Source organism: Coptis chinensis, chromosome 2 (genome assembly GCF_015680905.1).
Source record: "Coptis chinensis isolate HL-2020 chromosome 2, ASM1568090v1, whole genome shotgun sequence".
In the NCBI taxonomy this organism is placed as follows: domain Eukaryota; kingdom Viridiplantae; phylum Streptophyta; class Magnoliopsida; order Ranunculales; family Ranunculaceae; genus Coptis; species Coptis chinensis.
In genome coordinates, this window is record NC_141457.1 from 98,969,207 (window position 1) to 98,989,748 (window position 20,542).

Genomic DNA, 20,542 nt, shown 5'->3' on the forward strand with positions numbered 1-20,542 from the left:
CTGAAGCTTCTTGTTTTTATGGTGGAACCCTATCCCATAGTACAAAATATCCCAATATATCACTATATTTGGGGATATTTATCCATATTTCAGAAAAAGATATATAAATATCACGATATGTTAAGAGATATATACGACTGCAAATATCGGTGATATTTTGATAATATTTGTGATATTTGGAGATATTTTGCAATATTTAGAGATGTTTAGCGATATTTTGTGTATATAACAATTTTATTTAATATTTATCATTATATTTTAAATAAATATAAATAATGTATCATGATATATAAAGAAACATCCATAATATCCACGATATTTTAGATATATCCACGATATTTACATGTGAAACAATGTCAAATATCTCCAAAGAGAGGGATATATCCACAATACATATCTAGAAATTGAGTATCGATAAATACCCATATCCTGATATTTTGTACTATGCCCTATCCTATAACTCGAGGAATTTTCTTCCTTCTTGTAACTTATATTTATACTAGGGTATGCCCGTGCGACATTTTCTTGATAAGAGTAAGCATGACGCTAACTCTATAGAAGCACTGAACTTGAACACTCTATTTTGATTTTTATTATCTTGGATATTGTTCCATTTATGGTCAAGAATGATTATTAGGCTGAGAAACTCGACATCACACTAACTTGAACCAACTAAGGGGTAATTTGGATAGAACCTCCCCATTATTTTATGACTTTCCAATGTTTTGGATCATGTTAAAAGGCTGCAAAGATAATTCTCATTCGATAAATCCAATAGTGATTTGCATAGATGCTCTAGACTCATTCATCTAAATAGACTTAAACATAGAAGAACACCAATTAAACCAAGTGAAATAAGAACAATATGAGAAACAGATACATAATCAGACTCCCACAAGTGGTTTGAATGAGGACATCAAAACAGTACCAAAGAGAGCACCCACAAAAGTACGCCAAGTACAAAAAAAAGTAGCGAAAGTACAGATAACATTGTTGACAATCATAACTCTTCCAGAAACCCCATCCTCATGCGCCAATGTCAAGGTCATTATCATAAATCCCAAGCCTTGAGGAAACTTCATCGAAGAAGTATGTAATTATCTGTTTTAAATTCGTTAAATAGAGTGAGTAGGAAATATTATATATACTAAAGGGAAGAAGAAATTGACAATTTAGAAGTGAAACAATGAACGATTGTATTCACCTCTAGACTCTTTTCTAGTTTTGGAACAAGCAAATATGTAACGCCCCAAAACTAAAACAATTACAAACCTATGACACGTGGTTTTTATAGTAAAATTTCGGCAGCATCTCCTCTGTATTTTTGACATTTCATAAATATAAACCTGTCATAACCTGAAAATCACAATCATATATTTCTCATTGGTTAATCCAGTTACTTAACCGTCTCAACAGATGCCAGAGCAGTCAAATAATTGGCTTAAAAAAATGAGATCACTTCAACATTACAAAGTATTTGAATGTCTCGACTAATGCCAGATCATCAAAACACCTCGTACAAAGTCATTACCGAAAACACAAGTAAAATACATACATCCGAGTCCCATAACTATCAAAAGGTCTACACCCTTAACAAATGATATTTACAATGTATACATATACCATATTTCCTAAAGTTTCTATTGGGATAGTTCCATAAACGCCGACTTTTCAGAACAACACTAATAAATCAAAGAACAAACAATAGCCACCAAAATGCTACCAAAGCACTAAAATACCTATAAAAGCAATTAGAACCAAATCAAAGCTCAAATCAATCAAAATTAATACTTTTCGACAAACCCAAAACCCAAAAATAGAACCCTTAATAAATAAGCAAATAAATACCTGTAGCAACACCAGAAAAAGCTCAGACTAAACCTTTACATAGAAGAAAACAAATAATTCATCTCTGGCTAAACGATTTTAAAACTAACTGAATCTTTACATGGAAAATCAAAGAGATTGAGTTATAAGAGAAGAGATGTTACCTGTTTCACTTGACCTGAGAATCAGCAGAGATCACTAAGGTATAGTGATTGGCCAAGGTCCCATTGCCACGTTCATGAATGAAAAAATTAAACAACACAATAAGTAGAGAAAGACCAGGGAAGGAAAAATGAAAAAAATGAAAAGGAACATACATGAGAATCAGCAGAAATCACTAAGTTTGAAGATATGAGAATTGAAATTTCTTCGTTCAGCTAAATACCATATAAACAGACGTCACCATTTAGTAGGAATTGAAATAGATTTGTATAGAACTATAAATTCAGGTGTTGTAATATCAAAAAGAAGAAATTAGGGGAAAAAAAAACTAACCAAGGTTCGCAAAAAGTTCTTCAACGCAATATTGACAAAATGTAATTACACACCAACTCGCAAAACCTATATAATTTGAACGAAGCAAATTAACCAAGTAAGAGCAAATACAAATGTATCAATTTGATGACTATAAATTCAATGATAAACTACTCAACACGTGACTATAAATGAAAAGAACTTACAGATTATAGTAAGACTTCTGGGTAAATAAAGTTTGGGGTGTGACTTTCCGAATTTGGAGGGAGGAGAATACTAATTCTATCTGAAGAAGTGCACCTTGATAGTGCGACATATAATTGACCGTGGCTGAAAACTTCAGTGCGAAGGTCAATCCCCACATACTTCACCGATTGTCCTTGTGACTTATTTATAGTCATTGCATAAGCAACACGCACAGGAAACTGTCTTCTTGTTATATGAAAAGGAAAATCGAAGACAGCGGTGACAAAGATATTCTTGGAATAAATGCATGATTACCCGCTTTTTCACCAGTCAAAATTCTTGCGAAAAGAATGTGAGGTCGACAGTGGACCACCATCAATCGGGTTCCATTGCATAATCCATCTTTGGGAGCAATATTTCGCAACAACATTATAGGACAACCGACTTTTAGGTTGAGACGAAACGGTGGTAGACCAGCTGGATCAAGTGAGTTTAGGTACTCATTTGGGTATTGATTAATATTGGCTGGATTCGTTGCATCCTCGTTTGGCATCTTGTCTGCAGCTAGAAATAGAGTACTTTCTCCTGGGAACATATCTAAAGCTGTTGCATTAATATTATTGACATCATCATTGCGTGCAGATAGAATTGTGCGCTCAGTTAAATATTCCGGTGTAACTGTGGTAGGTTGATTTAGCTGAGGATATGTAGTAGAAATGAGATCCTGAAGATTTGCACATCGATGAATTGTTGATGGTAGTTCAACTGTCTCGCTTGGGTCACTTCCTATCTAATTAACCAGAAAATAGTAATGAATATTAGTACGAATAAAAATAGTACAAAGAATGATGCAAATGAATATCAATATTAAGCAAAATAGTACAAAGAAAAATACATAGTTTGGTACCTCCATTAAGAAATTTGCGAACGCAATATTTGCAGAGTTTCCATTTTCTAATCGCATGTTTTGGGCAAGAGTTAGAACATGAATGTGACTCCAGAGGAAGGAAGACCGCAAGGAAGCACGCACAATCTGTTCTCGAACCCCTTTTGGTATAACTGGAAGGCATTGACGGAAGTCACCACCAAGTACAACTGTTATTCCACCAAAAGGTTTATTATTGTCGCGAGTATCCCGAAGTGTGCGATCAACTGCCTCCACACAAAACTTATTTTGCATTGGGACTTCATCCCAAATAATAAGTTTAGCTTCCCTGAATAATTCGGCGTGCATTGAATTCTTACTAAACCCACAAACAGAGGTATCAAGAATATCTAGTGGGATGCGAAAGGTCGAGTGAGCAGTACGACCGCCAGCCAATAGTAATGAAGTTATTCCAGATGAAGCATAATAACAATATGCCCCTCAGCACGACACGTAGCAGCGATTGTGTTGTAAACAAAAGTTTTGCCTGTTCCTGCTGCTCCATTAAAAAAAAAGAGTTTCCCTAGATTTTGGGAAACGGAATCTATCACTGTTTGATATGAAAAGTGTTGCTCTACATTTAGGAGAACCCTGTTGCCATGTGCTTTTGCATTTTGAGGATCAAACTGAAATTGTCGCTGGTCCCATATGAGTCGGTTTGCAACAACTAAGTTCCATCTTGTAGTTAACAGAGGCAGCGACATTAGAGGGAAATTAGCCAGTGATTTACCTGACTCTATCAAAATCTCATTTAAGAGAAATAAACCATAATCTTGCACTTCAGCAGGGGTAGGTTATGGAATGTTGAACATTGTGCGAAGCTTATGTGGAAGGTCATCACATATATTTTCCCAAAAATCATTCCACAATGTTTAGGGTTGCAAAGGATTGCACTCTGCGAGAATGACACAGAATAGTCGGTGAAGATGATATCCAGTCTGTATGACTGAAGCTTCCTATAGACATTGCACCCATTCGCTGTCATCTTCCAGAAGCCCACATGCAACACAGGCATCTTTAAAAGTTGGAAGTGGAGGACCATTACCAATCCTTTTCAGATCATCAAATGATTGAGGTCCTTTTACAACAGTTAGAAGTAAGCGCAAGTAAAATCGCTCACCGGAATTAGGACTGGCGAAATACATTCTACCAATAGCAGATTTCCCCTCTCGTATCCTTCTTGTCCAAGTTTGAGATTGTTTGTTCCAGACATAGTATTCGGGGAACTCTTGATAAGTGAGGCTTCTTGCTCTTAAATCTGATGCACAACAATCAAAGAAGGCAATCAAAGTTGACTTTTGGCGCTCCGCCCTTGATAGTATATCATGTATTGGTTCATCAGCTTTATAAACTACGCGGTGCATTCGGGGAGATGAAGTGCCAAAGCGCTAACCGTGGGAATCTCCTCATGTAGATGGAAACTTAATAATCTCCAAACCGCTTCGGTGGGCCAATGTATCTCGCATCCAAGTATTGTTGGATCTCATCCAACTCATTCAACACTATTGTTGTCATGTCATGCCCTTTAAATATATACTTGTGAATGTATTTAACACAATGGATCCCAAAGACAAACTTCGACATTAATATGGCGGTTGAACATCTTAGAAAGATAAGGATTATAAGGAACAACATCCCTGTTATCAATCAGTATGCCCCTCATTAATATATATGATCTACCATTGTCACGACGATGGTAGATAGGATATCCATCTTTATCCATGGTGGTAGCATCTGCAAAAGTCCGGGGATAGTGATGCTTGCATCTACCATTTACCATGCACGGAGAGTTAGGATTATTTAGTCCACATGGACCATGAACCATACATGTGAGGACGGTTCGAAATAACTCAGGTTCGGTTTCTGGATCAGGAAACTCTGCACATACAATGCGATCAACTTGAGCAGGTATACGGATCTTGTCGGAATGTTGGAGATATATAAGTGCATGCATATAGGGCAACCCGCGTTTTTGGAACTTAATGGTGTAGACATGTGCAATGGCAGTACCAAGCACACCTTTCTTTTTAATTTCCTTCATCAAAGCCCTTCGCTTTAGTTCAAAGACACGGGCCACGACCTCTGGTCGATGAGTTGCAGTTTAGTGCTCAGACAATGCCTCAACAACTTCGTCCCAGTGCGGATTTGTAGTCATTGTGAGAAATATATCAGGATGTTTATTGTAACGTGTGATGGCCATTGAATCCTGAAAAATTTCGAACATGTGCCTAGGGCTGCCGACACAAGATGCTGGTAAGACCACTCATTTTCCAATCTGGTTTGGGTCGAAAGCTTCAGCTGCAACATTAGTGATACCTTGATAAAGTTCAGCTCGAAGCTTGTCTTGCTGTAGCCGATAATATCTCATTTTGTTCTGTTCAGTCACTGCCCATCCATCCACCAGAAACTCTTGAAATAGTTTGTGACCGCGTAAGATTGCAGAATATTCTCCAGGGCGTTCAAATATCCGATAAGAGTAGAAATCCATCTGTGTCAATCGGTCATTAGTATTTGAACGCCTCATATCAGGTGACCACCCAAGCTCTCCATAAGGAAACATTAGCACATAATGCAAAGGCAAGTAAGCTGGATGACATTCACTGATCTGCATGAATTCTTGCCCTCCTTTAAGATATATCACAATATCCCTCATATTATCCCGCTCGCTGCCATCCCCAGGTAAAATGACAGCAATCTCATCTGCGGTTGGCAAGTTGTAACGACGTCTGTCTCTAGTAGCACTGTAATGCAAATAAGCAGGTACATTGAAGTTCTCACCATGTTGAAGAGAGGCAGATCTAAGAACATCGTATGCGTGGCGAAAAGTAGCAGAGAAACAATTATACTGGAGCATAGTTGCATGAATTATCTTCAGAACATCTGTGTTCAAATGGGGATTACGAAGTTGACGTATATCCAATGCAGCACTGGGATCATATATATAAAGCTGAGAGTAAGTTGGCTGCCGCCCAGTGTCAGGAATTAGAGATCCAGTTCTATGACGCAACTGACCATGTATAGTAAAAGGCCTTGGACCTCGTCCAGTAAAGACACGCTCATTTCCTCCAAGGCTCGTAAATGCGAAAGCTTGGTTGTATTGTCTCATGTACTTCCGAAATGACTTTGACTTGCGATCATTTCCATCATATAAAGCTTTAAGGGCTGGAGGTAATGGCCGTAATGGAGGCAATTTGACTTTCCCTTGCAAACAACAAGTCCCGAATCGAGGACGTGATAATGATGAATCTTTTAATCGTTCATCCATCCAATGGCGTGCATTACAAAATGGACACTGAACATTCATTCTCCCCAAGGAGTGTCTTCCTTGTTCAATCAGATAGTTAGAAACAATATTGTCAACTTCATCTTCATCATCACTTATGTCAGCATTATTAGCAGAAATTGGAAGGTCAAAACCATTATGGTGAAGCTCCTCACAATATTGTGCAGGATCCCCAAATGGTTGTTGTCTGCAAGAGAAATAATTGTATATATTTAGACAAAGGTGCCATTTTTTTGGTATTCCAATTTCAATAAGTGTGAAGAAGTGTATTGCGAATTTCGGTTAGTTGATGATGATGTAGAAGCTGCATTTGTCGAATGTGATGTTGGATGGACAAAGGATGAGGTAGAAGACCTACAGTTATACGTAATGCGAAGAAACTTGTGATGTTAAGTATGATCTTATGGTTTTCTTTGAAACTATAAACCAAACCACAAAGAACCAAGAGAAAGATGTAATAAACCACATACTAACCTTGCATTTTGGTGAGACGGTGTTGGTACAAAGTTCTCATTGGTTGAATGTGGAATTGCATGAGGTAAGGATACGGAAGCAGAAGAGATACATGTACTGCAATGAAACTTGCACAGGTGAGTTATATATAGATTTTGATTAAGGAAAACACTGGAGTGAAGTACTCACGTGCTGTTTTGATCTAATGAATCAGCATGGGCACTTGATGTGACACGTTCTTCGGGGAGTGTAAATAGCCTTACAGGATTAAGGAATGATAGAGATTTCCGAAGAGACTCTGAAGAAGAAAGACATCGGTATGGTGTTGCATGAGGTGTAACTGGACTATTATGTGTTTGATGCTTATCAGCTCGAAGTGGAGTTTGTGGAAGTGAATAAGAGCCATTCAATGTTGAACTCATCAGTTGGTGGTCAATGACAAGACGTGTGACTACTTGTGCACCTTGGATGGTGAAGTTTGTGCTGCCAATTAGGTTAGTGCTCCTTTCTCTTTCCTTTCGAGCACGCTGTCCTAGTATTCTATTTGTTATCTGCACCTAAGTATAAGTATAATCAACTGAATAGATTGGGAGAAAGAGAAATGCATGGATGATAGCAAAGATGGCAGTTAGTAATAAAATTAGAAAACGTGAAATGTAAAGATGGATGACCACATACAACACAGTTGGTGGGTAAATATTATACATATAAGCAGGCATTAAATGGATGTTATTAAATGGCGGTGAATTTACTATAATTATAGTGTACAAAAACACCTTTTTGACAATGCATGAGCAATTATAGTATTATTTTAATTAAAGCTCATCTTACATGAGAACCGGATGGCGGGAGAAGTGCTTGATGCTTGTTAGCTTGAAGTGGAGTTTGTGGAAGTGAAGGAGAGCCATTCAATGTTGAACCCATCAGTTAGTGGTCAATGACATGACAGTTGCCAATTAGTTTAGTGCTCCTTTCTCTTTCCCTTCGAGCACGCTGTCCTAGCATTCTATTTGTTATCTGCACCTAATTATAAGTATAATCAACCGAATAGTAAAGATATGAATGCATGGATAATAGCAAATATGGCAGTTAGTATTAAAATTAGAAAACGTGGAATGTAAAGATATAAATAAAGTAGTCAAGGATAATAAGTGATCGAAGGCCCAAAAATAAAAGCAAATTGTAAATGAATAGATGGATGACCACATGCAACATAGTTAGTGGGTAAATATTATACATATAAGCAAGCATTAAATGGCAGTGAATTTACTACGATTATAGTGTACAAAAACACCTTTTGGATAATACATGAGCAATTATAGTATTACATTTTAATTAAAGCTCATCTTACATGAGAACCGGATGGCGGGAGATGAGATAGAAGAACACTATCTGATGGGCGCTGCACATTTATAAAGCAAAAGAAGAAATAAGACAATGCAATATACATAAGCAACAGTGTAGAAAACTAATTCGCAAGTGGGGAAATGAGATTCATAAAATCAGTATATTAAAACACCTTATGGACACGATATATTAGGTCATTACATTTTTTTTAACCGGATGGCGGGAGATTAGATAGAAGACATTTATAAAACAAAAGAATAAATAAGGCAATGCAAGCAAGAAATACCTGGAAGCCAATAGGCGGTTGAAGATTGAGCCTATCTTGGGGGGCAACAAAGACATGTTTGTTTTGGTTTGAAGGTTCCTTAAAGGAGTCCATAGTAGGCGTTTTCCTTTGTCAAGAATTGGTCGCGTAGGAAGCTATAAATATTTGAAAGAGAGTTCAAAAATGTGATGTGAAACCAATAAGAGTGTTAGGACAATTTGGGTAACTCAATGTATGTTAATAGAAGTTATCAATACCTGGGGGCGAGCAGGTCGTTGAGGAGTAGGTGGCTGAAGGTAGAGTTTATCTTGAACTGGAACATAAATATTGTTTTTCTTGTTCGAAGGATCCTTATAAGGGTCCATTGGACGTTTACCCTTATCTATGGGATCCTATAGAAACAAATAGAAATAGATACTCAATAAAACCTGTAGAAACAAACATAAAAAGATAGGTGGGGATAACATACCATTGAAAGTCGAATCTGCAATGAAAAAGGGTGCCTAAAAAAAAGACAAAGTAGTAGTGATTATTTCGCATGTAAAGGTAGTAGTAATTAGGTATAAACAGAGATAAAAATTAGGTGGCAATAAATAAAACAAAGGGGATTTAAAAAATTAGAGGGTAGCTGACGGTAGTAAACCACGAACAGTGATTATTTCGCATGTAAATGTAGTAGTAATTAGGCGTAAACACAGATAAAAATTAGGTGGCAGTAAATAAAACAAAAGGGATTAAAAAAATTAGATGGTAGTAAACCACGCCGAAATTAAAAAAACAAAAAAAACAAATGAGAAATAAAAATCAGACGATAGCAAGCGGAAGTAAATTAGGTCACATATATAAAAGTACCACATATTATGACATTTAGATTTTGCAACCAATATTGACTAAATAGACCATGACTAAACTATGAATAACAACAAATAAATTAATAAACGGACCATGACTAAACATATATGAATAACAACAAATAAATTAATAAACGGACCATGACTAAAACTGTAAAGACCATGACTAAACTATACTTTACAGATTTGTGTTCTTTTAACTTTGGTTTTCTCTGTCGATTCCTCAAAAAGAATAAAAAATGACAAAACCCCATAAAAAGTCTTACTTGGTCTAAAGGTTGCACTCTCTTGGCCGATTCATTACAACCAATTCTCTGCAAAACATTTCCATAAAATGTTCAAAACTCAAAAAGAAACAAAAACTGACAAATACCACTAATAAACAACGCAAGCTTACTTGATCCATAAAATGGGTATTACTCTTTTGTTCTACGTTCTTTTTTTGCACCAAAACAATTAAGAAAACACCCCATTCACTAATACGCACGGCGGTTTCAAGAGACGATGATTCTCTTGCAAACCCGCATGGGATCGAGGAAATCTTTGAGACTGTCGATGGGCTTATGCGCTGGTTATATAGAGACCGTCGGATGGGCCTCTGTTATCTACAGACCGTGGGATGGTTCTTTGTGTTGGGCGCCCTAACGAAATTTCGGGAAGAACACATCCGCCACCTCAATCGCTTGGCAAATTGTATCTTGTGCTTCTCCAATCATCTTCTCAAATAATAGGGTGAGAGATTAAACTATGCGAGTTTGGAAGAAAGAATGGCTCTCAAGCTCGAAGAGGGTCTAGAGAAAAGAAAAGGGCATTCACTAAAATACACTTGCACATCCATTAATGATTGCAAAGGTTGCGATCTAAATAATTATCTCAAACATGTCTTGCGCGACAGAGAGAAGGTTGGTCTCGGCGTCGAGATTTCATTGCACATACACACGCGAGACGGATGGTTTCTTTCCTCGATATGAAAGCAAAACCACGGTAAAGCTCACGCCACAACTTAATCCTAAAATAAATGACCAATATTGTTTTATTACGAGAATAATTAAATTCCAGCATAGCGATCATCTTAGAATGACTTAAAGAATATAAAGTTGCACTCTCATTCACTAAAGGGACACTATTGATGTTTCTTATCAAATTAAGAGTTGTACCTGAAAGTACCATTGCTCCAATGCTCCAACATGTCACGAGATTTACTATAAATGCCCTAGAGGAATAAATCAATCATTAAGAGAATAGCAGCAGTAAATTTTAACATAATAGATTACTTATTTACAAGTGCTTGAACAATCATTAAGAGAACAATTAATGATGATCATATTCTTTATCATTAAGAGAACAGTTAAGGGATGAAGGAAAGAGAAATGGGGCTAATTTCAACAACTTACAGCAATAGTAATAACACCCTCCTTGCCAACTCTCTCCATTCCCTTGGCTAAAGAGTGTAACTTCACTAACTTGGTCACGAATTAACTTTAGGCCATTATCAAGCATCTGAAGATTTGGTCATGAATTAACTTTAAGCAAGAACTACAGTGACGGCGGCAAGAAGGATAGGGCATACATAGTTTGTTTGAAGAATAAGATCCAGTAGATCTGAGTGTTATGGCGTAAGGGAGCATACTCTTTGGGATTGGCTTATTTTGCCATGTCACAACTTAAAAAAGACAATGATAACCATTGGATGGACGCCCTACGGGCCCCACACCATTGATTTTTATTAGATAGATTAATATATTCACAAATTGAACTTAAAATAGTAATCTTATTTGGCATTTGGTTAAGGTTTATATCTTTTAGGATAACATTTTAAGTTTGACAATTTGTATGTTGTACTTTGGCATTTGCTAAACACATTTCTCCTTTTTGGAATTATATTGTAGGTAGTTGACAGTTATGAGGTAGCGTGTATGTTTGCACAAGCCCTCGATAAGGAAACTGATATAGCTTTTGAGTTATTCAAAGGTATCAATTGTTTTAATCATGGTGTAAATTATAAAATAACACAAAGTTCAAGAGTAACTGATAGAACGCTCTTTACACACGTTTATTGGTTTTTAGTTACTTATTTTCTTAAGTCCGAGGTCCACAGTCCAAAGTCCGAAGTCCACAGTCCAAAGTCCAAAGTCCAAATTCCAACGTCCAGTATAGTAAATGCGTTTTAGTCAAGTTACCTTACTACCGTGGGTTTGGTAGGATAGGTCGAGTAAGGGATCGCCCAAACCCTTAGGGCTCGGATAGGTTTCAACCGGAAATTACAACTTTAAGTGAGTAGGATTTTTAGGTTTCTTTTTAGTTGGTTTTAATTAAAATAAGCGGTAATGCAAATAAAATAAATTACTACGATTATTATATGTAGGTAAACAAAATGTAGAAAACAGGGAGAGAGTTAATCATGCTCATGCAAGAATCATTTTTTAACGGTTTTATTACTAAATCACTACATCTCTAATTGTCTGCGTTTGGGACGGCGTCGATATTGATCCCTAGTGCATGCCCACATCTCTAGGTCGCATTTCACTAGCATAAGGAGTTTCGATAATACCTCATCTACGGTATATTATTTCAGCTCCGGCACAAGTTCACATCAATTTTGGGCCGACGATTGGAGAGTCGTCGACACCAAAGAGTCGCGCGAGACATTTTAGGTCGCTAGGCTGATTCGGAGCATCGGCACTCCAACTTTATGCGTCGATCATTTTGGGAGCGGATGTTAATTCTATGCCTAATTCCTAAGTAGTGATTCTAGAATATTAACGAAGTCAATCGGATTTTTCACGGCGAGCATAACCACTCCCCGGGGGCGGGGTTAGCTCATCATCATAGAAGGAATAATAAAACTTTTGTATACATTAAGTAAATAAATGCAGGACAGAAATTAAACAAGAAAAGAAATGATCATTATTAAGGGTAAAATAACTTAATGTATTAAAAGGCTTTGAAATAAAAATGGCGGAAGGTAAGTAATCAAGAAAAAAAAAACTAAGCGTAGCTAAAGCATTAATATCTTTGAAGGAAGATATATGAAGGCCACCCCTCATATTTATAGGCATCATAGGATGACTATCCGTGATTTAATTTGCTTTTGGCCTTATGCTAATTGAATGGTTGAAACTTTGAGAATCAAAGTTTTGTTTTAACTTATTTTAACTTTTCGCTTTTTTCTTTGTTTTAAGTTTTGTTTGTTAGCTAATTTCAATTCAAACCACCGGTTTGAATTGTGCGATATCTTCTTTCTTGCCGGATGGTATCAATTTGAAACCATCATTTGCCACCTGCCTATGCTGACTCATTATGCCTTCTGGGCCCGTAGAGTGTGTCCACTTGGTGTGTCCAATGGCGGCGCTGATTTTGGCGTTTTTACGACTTTTTGTCCTTCGCAGAGTTAATTGCGGTCGCTATGGCGGCTTCACTAGCCAACGTCGGCACCTAGATTTATCGATTTGAGCTTCGGAAGTTTTACGCCTCTTTATATGTGGGGCCGATCTGACCGGTTACGTTCTTTTGGAAACCGGCTCTAGTCGGGGCTTTGTTGGGCTTCCACGGGAATTGAGTGGGAATTCCAAATATTCCCGTATTCTTGTACTTGGCGACTTCACTAGCCAACGTCGGCACCTAGATTTATCCGATTTGAGCCGGAAGTTTCTGCTTCTTTATATGTGGCCCGTTCGACCGGTTACGTTCTTTTGAAAAACCCGGCTTCCGCGGGTCGAGTGGGAAACTCAAGTATTCCGTATTCTGTACTTTGATGCATGTTTTATCACTATATTCATTTTAATTGCGGAAACACGCAAAAGTACGAAAATATAATTATTACATGATTATTAAACACATAATTGACCAAAATGCTATGTCTCCGGGGTTTAATATTACAATTTTGGGTGCTTATCACACCACCGGGGTTTAAAAACACACTTTGCTTGTCCTCCGAAGCAAAGAAGAGACATTAAAGCGATAAGTGATCAAAAATGTGTTGTCTAAGCTAAATCTCATTTCGCAGCGAGTGCGGTTGCATTGACGTATGCAACAAGGCCTTGAACCACTAGGAATTCCCTAATGGACGAGTTATAGCCTCGTGAGAGTTTTCGAGAAGATACTCACAAACTTCATTTATACTACTGGCGACTTCGATAACAAAGGCTTGTTTCTTTAATTAATCGGGTATCTAGACATCTCACTAGCAAGGGAAACAAGGATTTTATTCTTTCGAAATTCAAGTTAATATACATACAATAATCGAAACATCTATTATGAGCATGCATACAGTGATCTAATAATGAAATGTCTGAAAGCGAGGGGCGTTTACGGATCCTTTGGATAGCGTCCTTAAGTAGGTTCTCACAGGTATGTGTCGAAACACAATTTCTCTCTTATTTTTCCACTCAAGCTTTGCTATCTCCAGTGTGCAGTGGGCACACGTTTCCTCAAATACTCAATGACAGTCAGAGGAGCCGAGTTCGAGAAGTCACAACTACTACTTATTATCACACTATCCTATCCCTAATTGAGCTAGAGGTCTTTATTAGGTGTTATGGGGCTTAGGTGGTAGTGTAAAAGAAACTGGAATGGAAAATTCAAAAATGATAAGTATGAGAGAATAAGGTCTTCGAGATATTTATACTAGAGAAATCCTTTTTTTTTCTTTCCTGCTTCTAACATGGTTTCCATACTTGGATTTTTCAAGCTTTTGTATTCCCTTTTGATTTGATTTTTGGGGGAAATTCTAACCTTGATATTTCTTTTGATTTTTGGAGACATATTTCTATTTTCTTTTTCTTTTCTTCTGAAACAGGTAATTGATTTTGATTTGTGACAAGGTTTTTCTCTTCATTTTTCTGCACTTCATCCTATTTCTCATACTCATCATCTAGGTAGGCTTATTTATTTGTGGTTACTAGATGGGTAATGATTTTTATTGGTGAAGTAGAAAGGATTAATGAAAGGTTCAGTGGGCGACTAGCGGTAAATTTTGTTTTACAGGTGCGAATATTTGGCTATATCGATCCAAAGAAGGCTTAAATTCTCGCCTAGGATTTGGGTAGTGATCAAGTAAGTAGACGTGTGAACTTCTCTATTCAGAAGAACTACTCCTCTGTGTCATTACTCATATATCACACATTTTGAGGCTTTTGGTTAGATTCTTACAGGATATGGAAACTAAGTTGTCTAACCGTGGGTCCCAGAAACTTACTGCTGTATACATTTCATGATAGTCAGTGCATGAATGCTTATGAAAAGATGTAAAAACTATTGCATACGTATTAAATTAAGTTTCTAAGAACAAGTCCTAATTTTGATGCTATGGTGAGATTTCTAAATATTTTTCATCATAAAAAGAAAGCGAGAATTTGTCACTAAATCGTTTATTTAGACATTAAGTAACTATATACAACTATGCATGCCTAATTTTTGCAAAAGGTTCTCACCACCCCAAACAGTCGGACAACGTGTGTCCTCAAAGTGTTAAGAGGAAGAAAGAGTATACGAGAGGCTTTGAGTAAAAATAAAGTACGACATCTTCCACGAAATTTATTGTAACACACTATATATTATACATCATAAAAGTAGAAACAATTGTTAGAGTAGCACTTGTTGTTAGGGTCATTTATTTATTTCACATCAAAACATAAAACAAATATGTACATGCATCAACTCACATTGCTGACCTTGGCTGGGGGATAGTCCTTCCTTGCCTCGTCCACTGTAGAAATGCCATTCCTTAGCATCCGACCATTCTATCATAGCTTTCTAGACTTGGCTCCACTTCCTTTTCTTTGCATTGTCTAGATGAGCTATCATTTTATCATCATTAGGGAAAGAGCGAACTTTCTTAAGATACCTTGCGAGGCGTGTCCATGTCGAAATCGCAAGGAGCGAATTATCTTGTTTGTTGGACACATAAAGTCGACCTTTACCCGATCTTGAAAGGTGGCTGCAAACTTCGAGGAAAATCGTCCTCACTATCACGCATCTTTATGGCTGGCGGGGTGATATAGTCTTGCCGAAAAAGACCGAGCCTTCTTAAGATTCTTAATTACTAGTTTAGTAATGTCGAAGGTGGTGCGTTCTTTGGGCCAATGCATGGAATGTCTTACAGCTGCCTTTGATGCCGTGGAAAAATGCCAATCTCCCATGATGTTGAGGAAGAATAAATAACATGGCGGTTCCAACATTCATGGTCATCTTGGCTAGTGGAATAGTGAATTCGGCCATCGGCCCGATTTCGACACGTTCTTTGGCGTGGGCAAGGCCATCGCCATAGCGGGCAGCAAAATCTTCCCTAGAGTAGTCATTAAGGTCATTCTCTATCATGTATTGGATGGGGAGATCTGGTGAAGAGGAGGAAGGTCTAGAGCCATAGCCATTGTTGGCTCATAAAAAGCGTGTCGGGGTGTTACCAATACGTGTAGTGTAAACCCATTCAAAGGGAAACCACGGACGGTGGTAGATCTTCCATGTTATTATAAAAATAAGTTGCCAAACACGGGGAGTATATGCGCTCGGGTGTAGAATGAGAGAGTTCCATCCAACTTGAGTGATGTAGTCTCGAAAAGATGTCCATATCTTGGGAGAATTTAGCAAAGAATGGAAAGATTGTTACGAAATCATCTTTGGAGCTTCCATTGTGTGAAAAAAATTGTGACTGTTTAGACAAGGATAAACAACTATTAGAGCATGATGAGAATAATTAAGTAAAAACAAATTACCATACGAAAATTAAAACTAAAAAGAAAATGATAAATAATATAGAATTGCAAAATATAAATGGTTTCATTGGCCCAGTAGCGGTGAGGATCCTTTTGTGGGAGGGATCCGTTTATAAGATTTTCTATGCGATCAATCCGTTGCAGCGGACTGTTGCAATATTTTGCTTTAAATGCGGTAAATCTTGGCGTGGTTTTCCATTATGAGAGTGTGATTTGCCAAGAATTGGTTGTGGTACGTGCAAGAATTGTGCTTGTTCCTCTTCGCGTTTATTGTCCATGAGTCACGAAATTCAAGAAAATTTGGTGATAATAATGTTACGGCGTTTGAATAATGTCATCAGTCCTTGTTGAATTAAAGCGAAGCCCTTCCATGGGATTAAATACGTTGCATAATGCATTTTCATGAAAGATGTTTGTCGGTGGAACAATCTTCGTTGGCTCTGCACCGACATGGTTCTTTCAGCGTCGGGGTTCCATAATCTATTCCTACATCTTGAGTGAATGGTAAGAATGTTAGTTTGTTGAAGAGGTGTGTGAGGAGAAGTACTAGAAAAACCTCAATGTATCATGATAAGTGTCACAATGGTTGGTAAAGGGGCTGCCTTTTTCCACGCGTCGCGATCGCATTCGGAGAAATTTAATAATGCAAAAATCGTTGCGGTTAGTCTGCAACACCCGAGTAAATGGAGGAGGGTTTGGTTATTTCGGAAGTCTTAGGCGTGCCTAGGACATTATGAGCTACCCATTGGATCCACAGATAATTGGTTCTTTTGTAAAGATCTCGATAAACAATACGGTTTTCGGTTGTATTCGCCGTGAAGGATAGTTGCAAACATCGGATGCGGATATTATCGAAAGGGAATCTGAAGGTGTACTCCTTGGTTTGTAATAGGAATTTGAAGTACCTCGAGAGATGATTTCCATAATCAATTCATGTTCGCATCCGTTAGCGCGGACAAAAGAATTGTCCGTTTTGGAAATAATCGCTTTTATAAAATAACAAGACCAATTCTCACGGAATAAAATGTTTGCTTATGGTGTAAAAAGGGTACCATCCTCGACGTAATATTTCGGTGTCAAAAAAAGGATGAAAAAGACCATTTTGAAAATTTTCCATAAAATTTTGCTTCGAGCCTGAAAACTTCGGTGAGGGCCATTAAAGATGGAGTGGTGAAAAATTATTTTGGAAAAAAGGGAAGTTAAATTTTTGAGGTGTCTATCCTTGGTATAAATAGGCACCCATCCGAAAATGTAAAAGATACGTTCGAGGTGTCACGAGGGGGTAGTTAGGCCACGTGTATCTTCTAAGATATGAAAAAAGTGGGTGTAGTGTGGATGAGAAGATTGGGGCATGTGACAAGGAGTGCCTTTTTTTTTTTAAGAAAAACATAAGTAGAAAGACAAGGAAAATGTAGATATATGATTACCATAAGATGTAGAGCGTACAATGGTATGGAAACACAACATAATGATCACGATGACTTAAATACAAACCTAAATGTTAGATAGAACTATATGCCACATGAACAACATGACTATAATAAAACAACCGAGCATGAAGACTTGAGTAGCATATTCAAGCTCTTTCTTTGCTCAAACTTTTCTAGTGCATCCATGAATCTTGAACTTGGAGTGATCTAAAAACGTTTTTTAGAATAAGAAGTGTAGAGGGAAGAATAAGAAATGAGTGAATATGGAGGAAGAGTTGAACTTATTTATAGAAAGAAAATTGCCGTTTTCTGACCGTTTTCTAGATGTGGTCATGACCGTTTTCTGACCGTTTTTTAGTTGTGGTTCATGACCGTTTTTAGATGTGGTTCATTTTTGATTTTTTTTTTTTTTTTTATCGGTTTACGAGCGTGTTAATTACGTTAAAATTTGTTGTTTAAGTATGACATATAAAAATATATTTATATATATAATTTATTATTAGCAATATATGTTCCTACCTATATACTATAATATTAGATATAGCTAATATAAAACTATTTAGGAACCATCTAATATTAAGCTAGAAAGTGAAAACCGTAAATAAAATGTCGATATAATATTATACAAGACCGGAAAAAATAACTCTAGCTCTTGATGATCCTCACGGTGCTGTAGCGAGAATCCTCGGGGGCTGCGAGAAGAAGAACCGGGGAGTCTGCTGACGTCGTCGCGATCTGAGCTCCGTGGAGGCTAACTGCTCTGGATATCACCAAGAGTATCCATCACGAGCGAAAGCCCGATCTTTGGCTCGCCATGAACATTCATTTGGCCGGTTACGGCGAGTAAGCATCTTGTCTGAAATGCGATCATGGAGGCTCTCATTTCTCTTTGGAATTCACCCATCTTTGCATCATCATCGACTTCGTGGCGAGTGGTCATATCTGTCCTTAACTTCGCCCAAAGGTGCGTCTCATCGATACTGGCGAGTGTACATGTCTCGGACCATTTGTTTCTTTGCGTAGGGGCCTCTATGGGTTGGGTGATCTTACTCATGGCGGTCTCATCAAAGTATGGTGGGTGAGAGGATCCTACGCTAAGCGTGCTTTCGGCAGCCCTAGGTCTTTGTGGGTTCCCAAAGGGTCTTGTATGCATTTCTTAAACACCGGCATATTCTCATATTGTGGTATAGGGAGTAGGGGTGGTGGACAAGAAAGCCCAGATTAATCATGACTTGCGTTACTAGAGCGGCAAGGGGGCTGACCTAAGAGTGGCATGTGTGATAATATCAAAAGAAAGGTAACGATACAGAAGTTACCCTTTAAGCCCCTGGAGGATCAAAGAAGGTGGAGGAAGGTCTTGTTGATGTCGGAAGGCTTGAGGTGCCAATGGCGTTGATCCGACCATTGAGTTCTTGCTAGCTGGTTCGCGTCGCACCGCCGATATCTGGCGCATTTCCCGTCGATGTTGTACTCTCCCTCGATAAGTGTGTCGAGCATTAGGTCGTAAGTCCGTGGGTACACGGACTGCTCTTGAGTCGATGCGTGGTCGACCCGGTGGAATGCCCGTGATCGGGAGAGCAACACCGGTGTGACCGTGTCGCACCCTCGACGGTAACCCAAAAAAATGGTAAGCCATTAAAGCTTCCATTGTCGTAGAATTTCATCACCAAATCCTTAGAATAAAGCCCTCCATTGGCATATAACAAACTCTCCCATCCTCTAGACTGAATTTCATGATCAAAGAATGGAGCAAACATCCCGTTTTCAAACAAATTCCCAAAATTTTTTCCACACAAATCCGTCTGTTTCCAGCCATTGCTGATCTAAGAGGGAGGATGGCTATAGATTATTGATGAGGGGAGAATTGGGATGATCGGCGGAAGAAAATTTTGATCGGGCTGTGGAGGGGGTCGTAGCGAGAGACTGGTTTTAGTGTGGGCTGTCGTGCGAGGCCCGATTCGAGGGGCAAGATCGGTTTTAGGAAGGCGAATCGTGGAATAGTGAGCGTGTTATCGGGTTGTTTGGGTTTAAATGGACGAGAAATCGATATTTGGGTTGGGCGAAAAATTTTCGAAGCCCAAATCAAGCCTAAAGCCTGATTTAAACCTAAAATCTAAATCGCGTACCCATGACTCGTTTGGACTCGAATTGGACGAATGAGATATCAAAAGCGATCGGCACGAAAAATTCTATCAATTGTATGAGTCATTCTTGAAAGTCACAAATTTTTTTTTTTTTTTTTAAGGGTTTTATTTACATACAAAGGGAGATATCGTGAAAAAACCTTTGGATGTCGAGTCACCATCTTAAATCATAGACAATTGTCATGTCGGCTCTGGGGCGAACCCAATCCAGCCCGAATTTGTGGCTTCACCTCTATGTATTATGGGGTTAGGGGCAGGGCGGTACCATCTGGACCCGTCGCGGCGCTACTGGTCTAATAAAATTGCCCTTTTACATCGGCTATCCTCAAACCGCCCCAAAGGGACTCAAAGTAACCAATTATAGGGTTGGTGCGGTGGAATCCATTTCCGTTTGTGTTCCAAGTATGCAACATCGAGGTTTGACCACGAATCCCTTGTGCAAAACTTAATGCAAAGGGAAAAGGTAACAAAATAAACATATTTACAAGGTGAGTCTTTTAACGTCGGATCCACCAAGGCGAATCGAGTCTTTTAACGTCGATTCGACTTAATCCGAATCCCATCTGGGAGAAAGCGGTGGCGGCGAAGATTATCTGCGCGCGCTGGTGTTAGACAAAAGTATACCTTAAAGCTGGCTAGTATCG

The 20,542-nt window shown here is 38.2% G+C and overlaps 1 protein-coding gene and 2 long non-coding RNA genes across 6 annotated transcripts in view; all 3 read right to left on the minus strand.

The window, feature by feature from the left end:
• LOC147519505 (uncharacterized) overlaps positions 1–20,542 on the minus strand; it is an 82,385-nt gene that overhangs the window by 36,080 nt on the left and 25,763 nt on the right. The window lies entirely within an intron of this gene.
• Positions 833–11,315, minus strand: LOC147519507 (uncharacterized). 3 transcript variants are annotated; one of them, XR_015212236.1, is made up of 7 exons: positions 11,006–11,315; positions 10,769–10,824; positions 9,878–9,925; positions 9,230–9,263; positions 9,018–9,152; positions 8,782–8,915; positions 833–1,101 (listed from the first exon to the last, which is right to left on the minus strand). XR_015212236.1 is itself a non-coding variant. In XM_086591093.1 (6 exons), exons 1-6 carry the CDS (start codon positions 11,042–11,044, stop codon positions 1,098–1,100), a joined length of 402 nt encoding a protein of 133 aa, XP_086447219.1. In that variant the 5' UTR covers positions 11,045–11,315; the 3' UTR covers positions 833–1,097. The 3 variants fall into 3 exon arrangements, 1 of the variants encoding a protein (XP_086447219.1); XR_015212237.1 differs by lacking the exons at positions 10,769–10,824; positions 11,006–11,315 and adding an exon at positions 10,009–10,149; XM_086591093.1 differs by lacking the exon at positions 9,878–9,925.
• LOC147519508 (uncharacterized) lies at positions 2,551–3,825 on the minus strand. 2 transcript variants are annotated; one of them, XR_015212241.1, is made up of 3 exons: positions 3,395–3,825; positions 2,803–3,277; positions 2,551–2,726 (listed from the first exon to the last, which is right to left on the minus strand). It is a non-coding gene; the product is annotated as an uncharacterized LOC147519508 (long non-coding RNA). The 2 variants fall into 2 exon arrangements; XR_015212240.1 differs by having other exon boundaries at positions 2,551–2,730.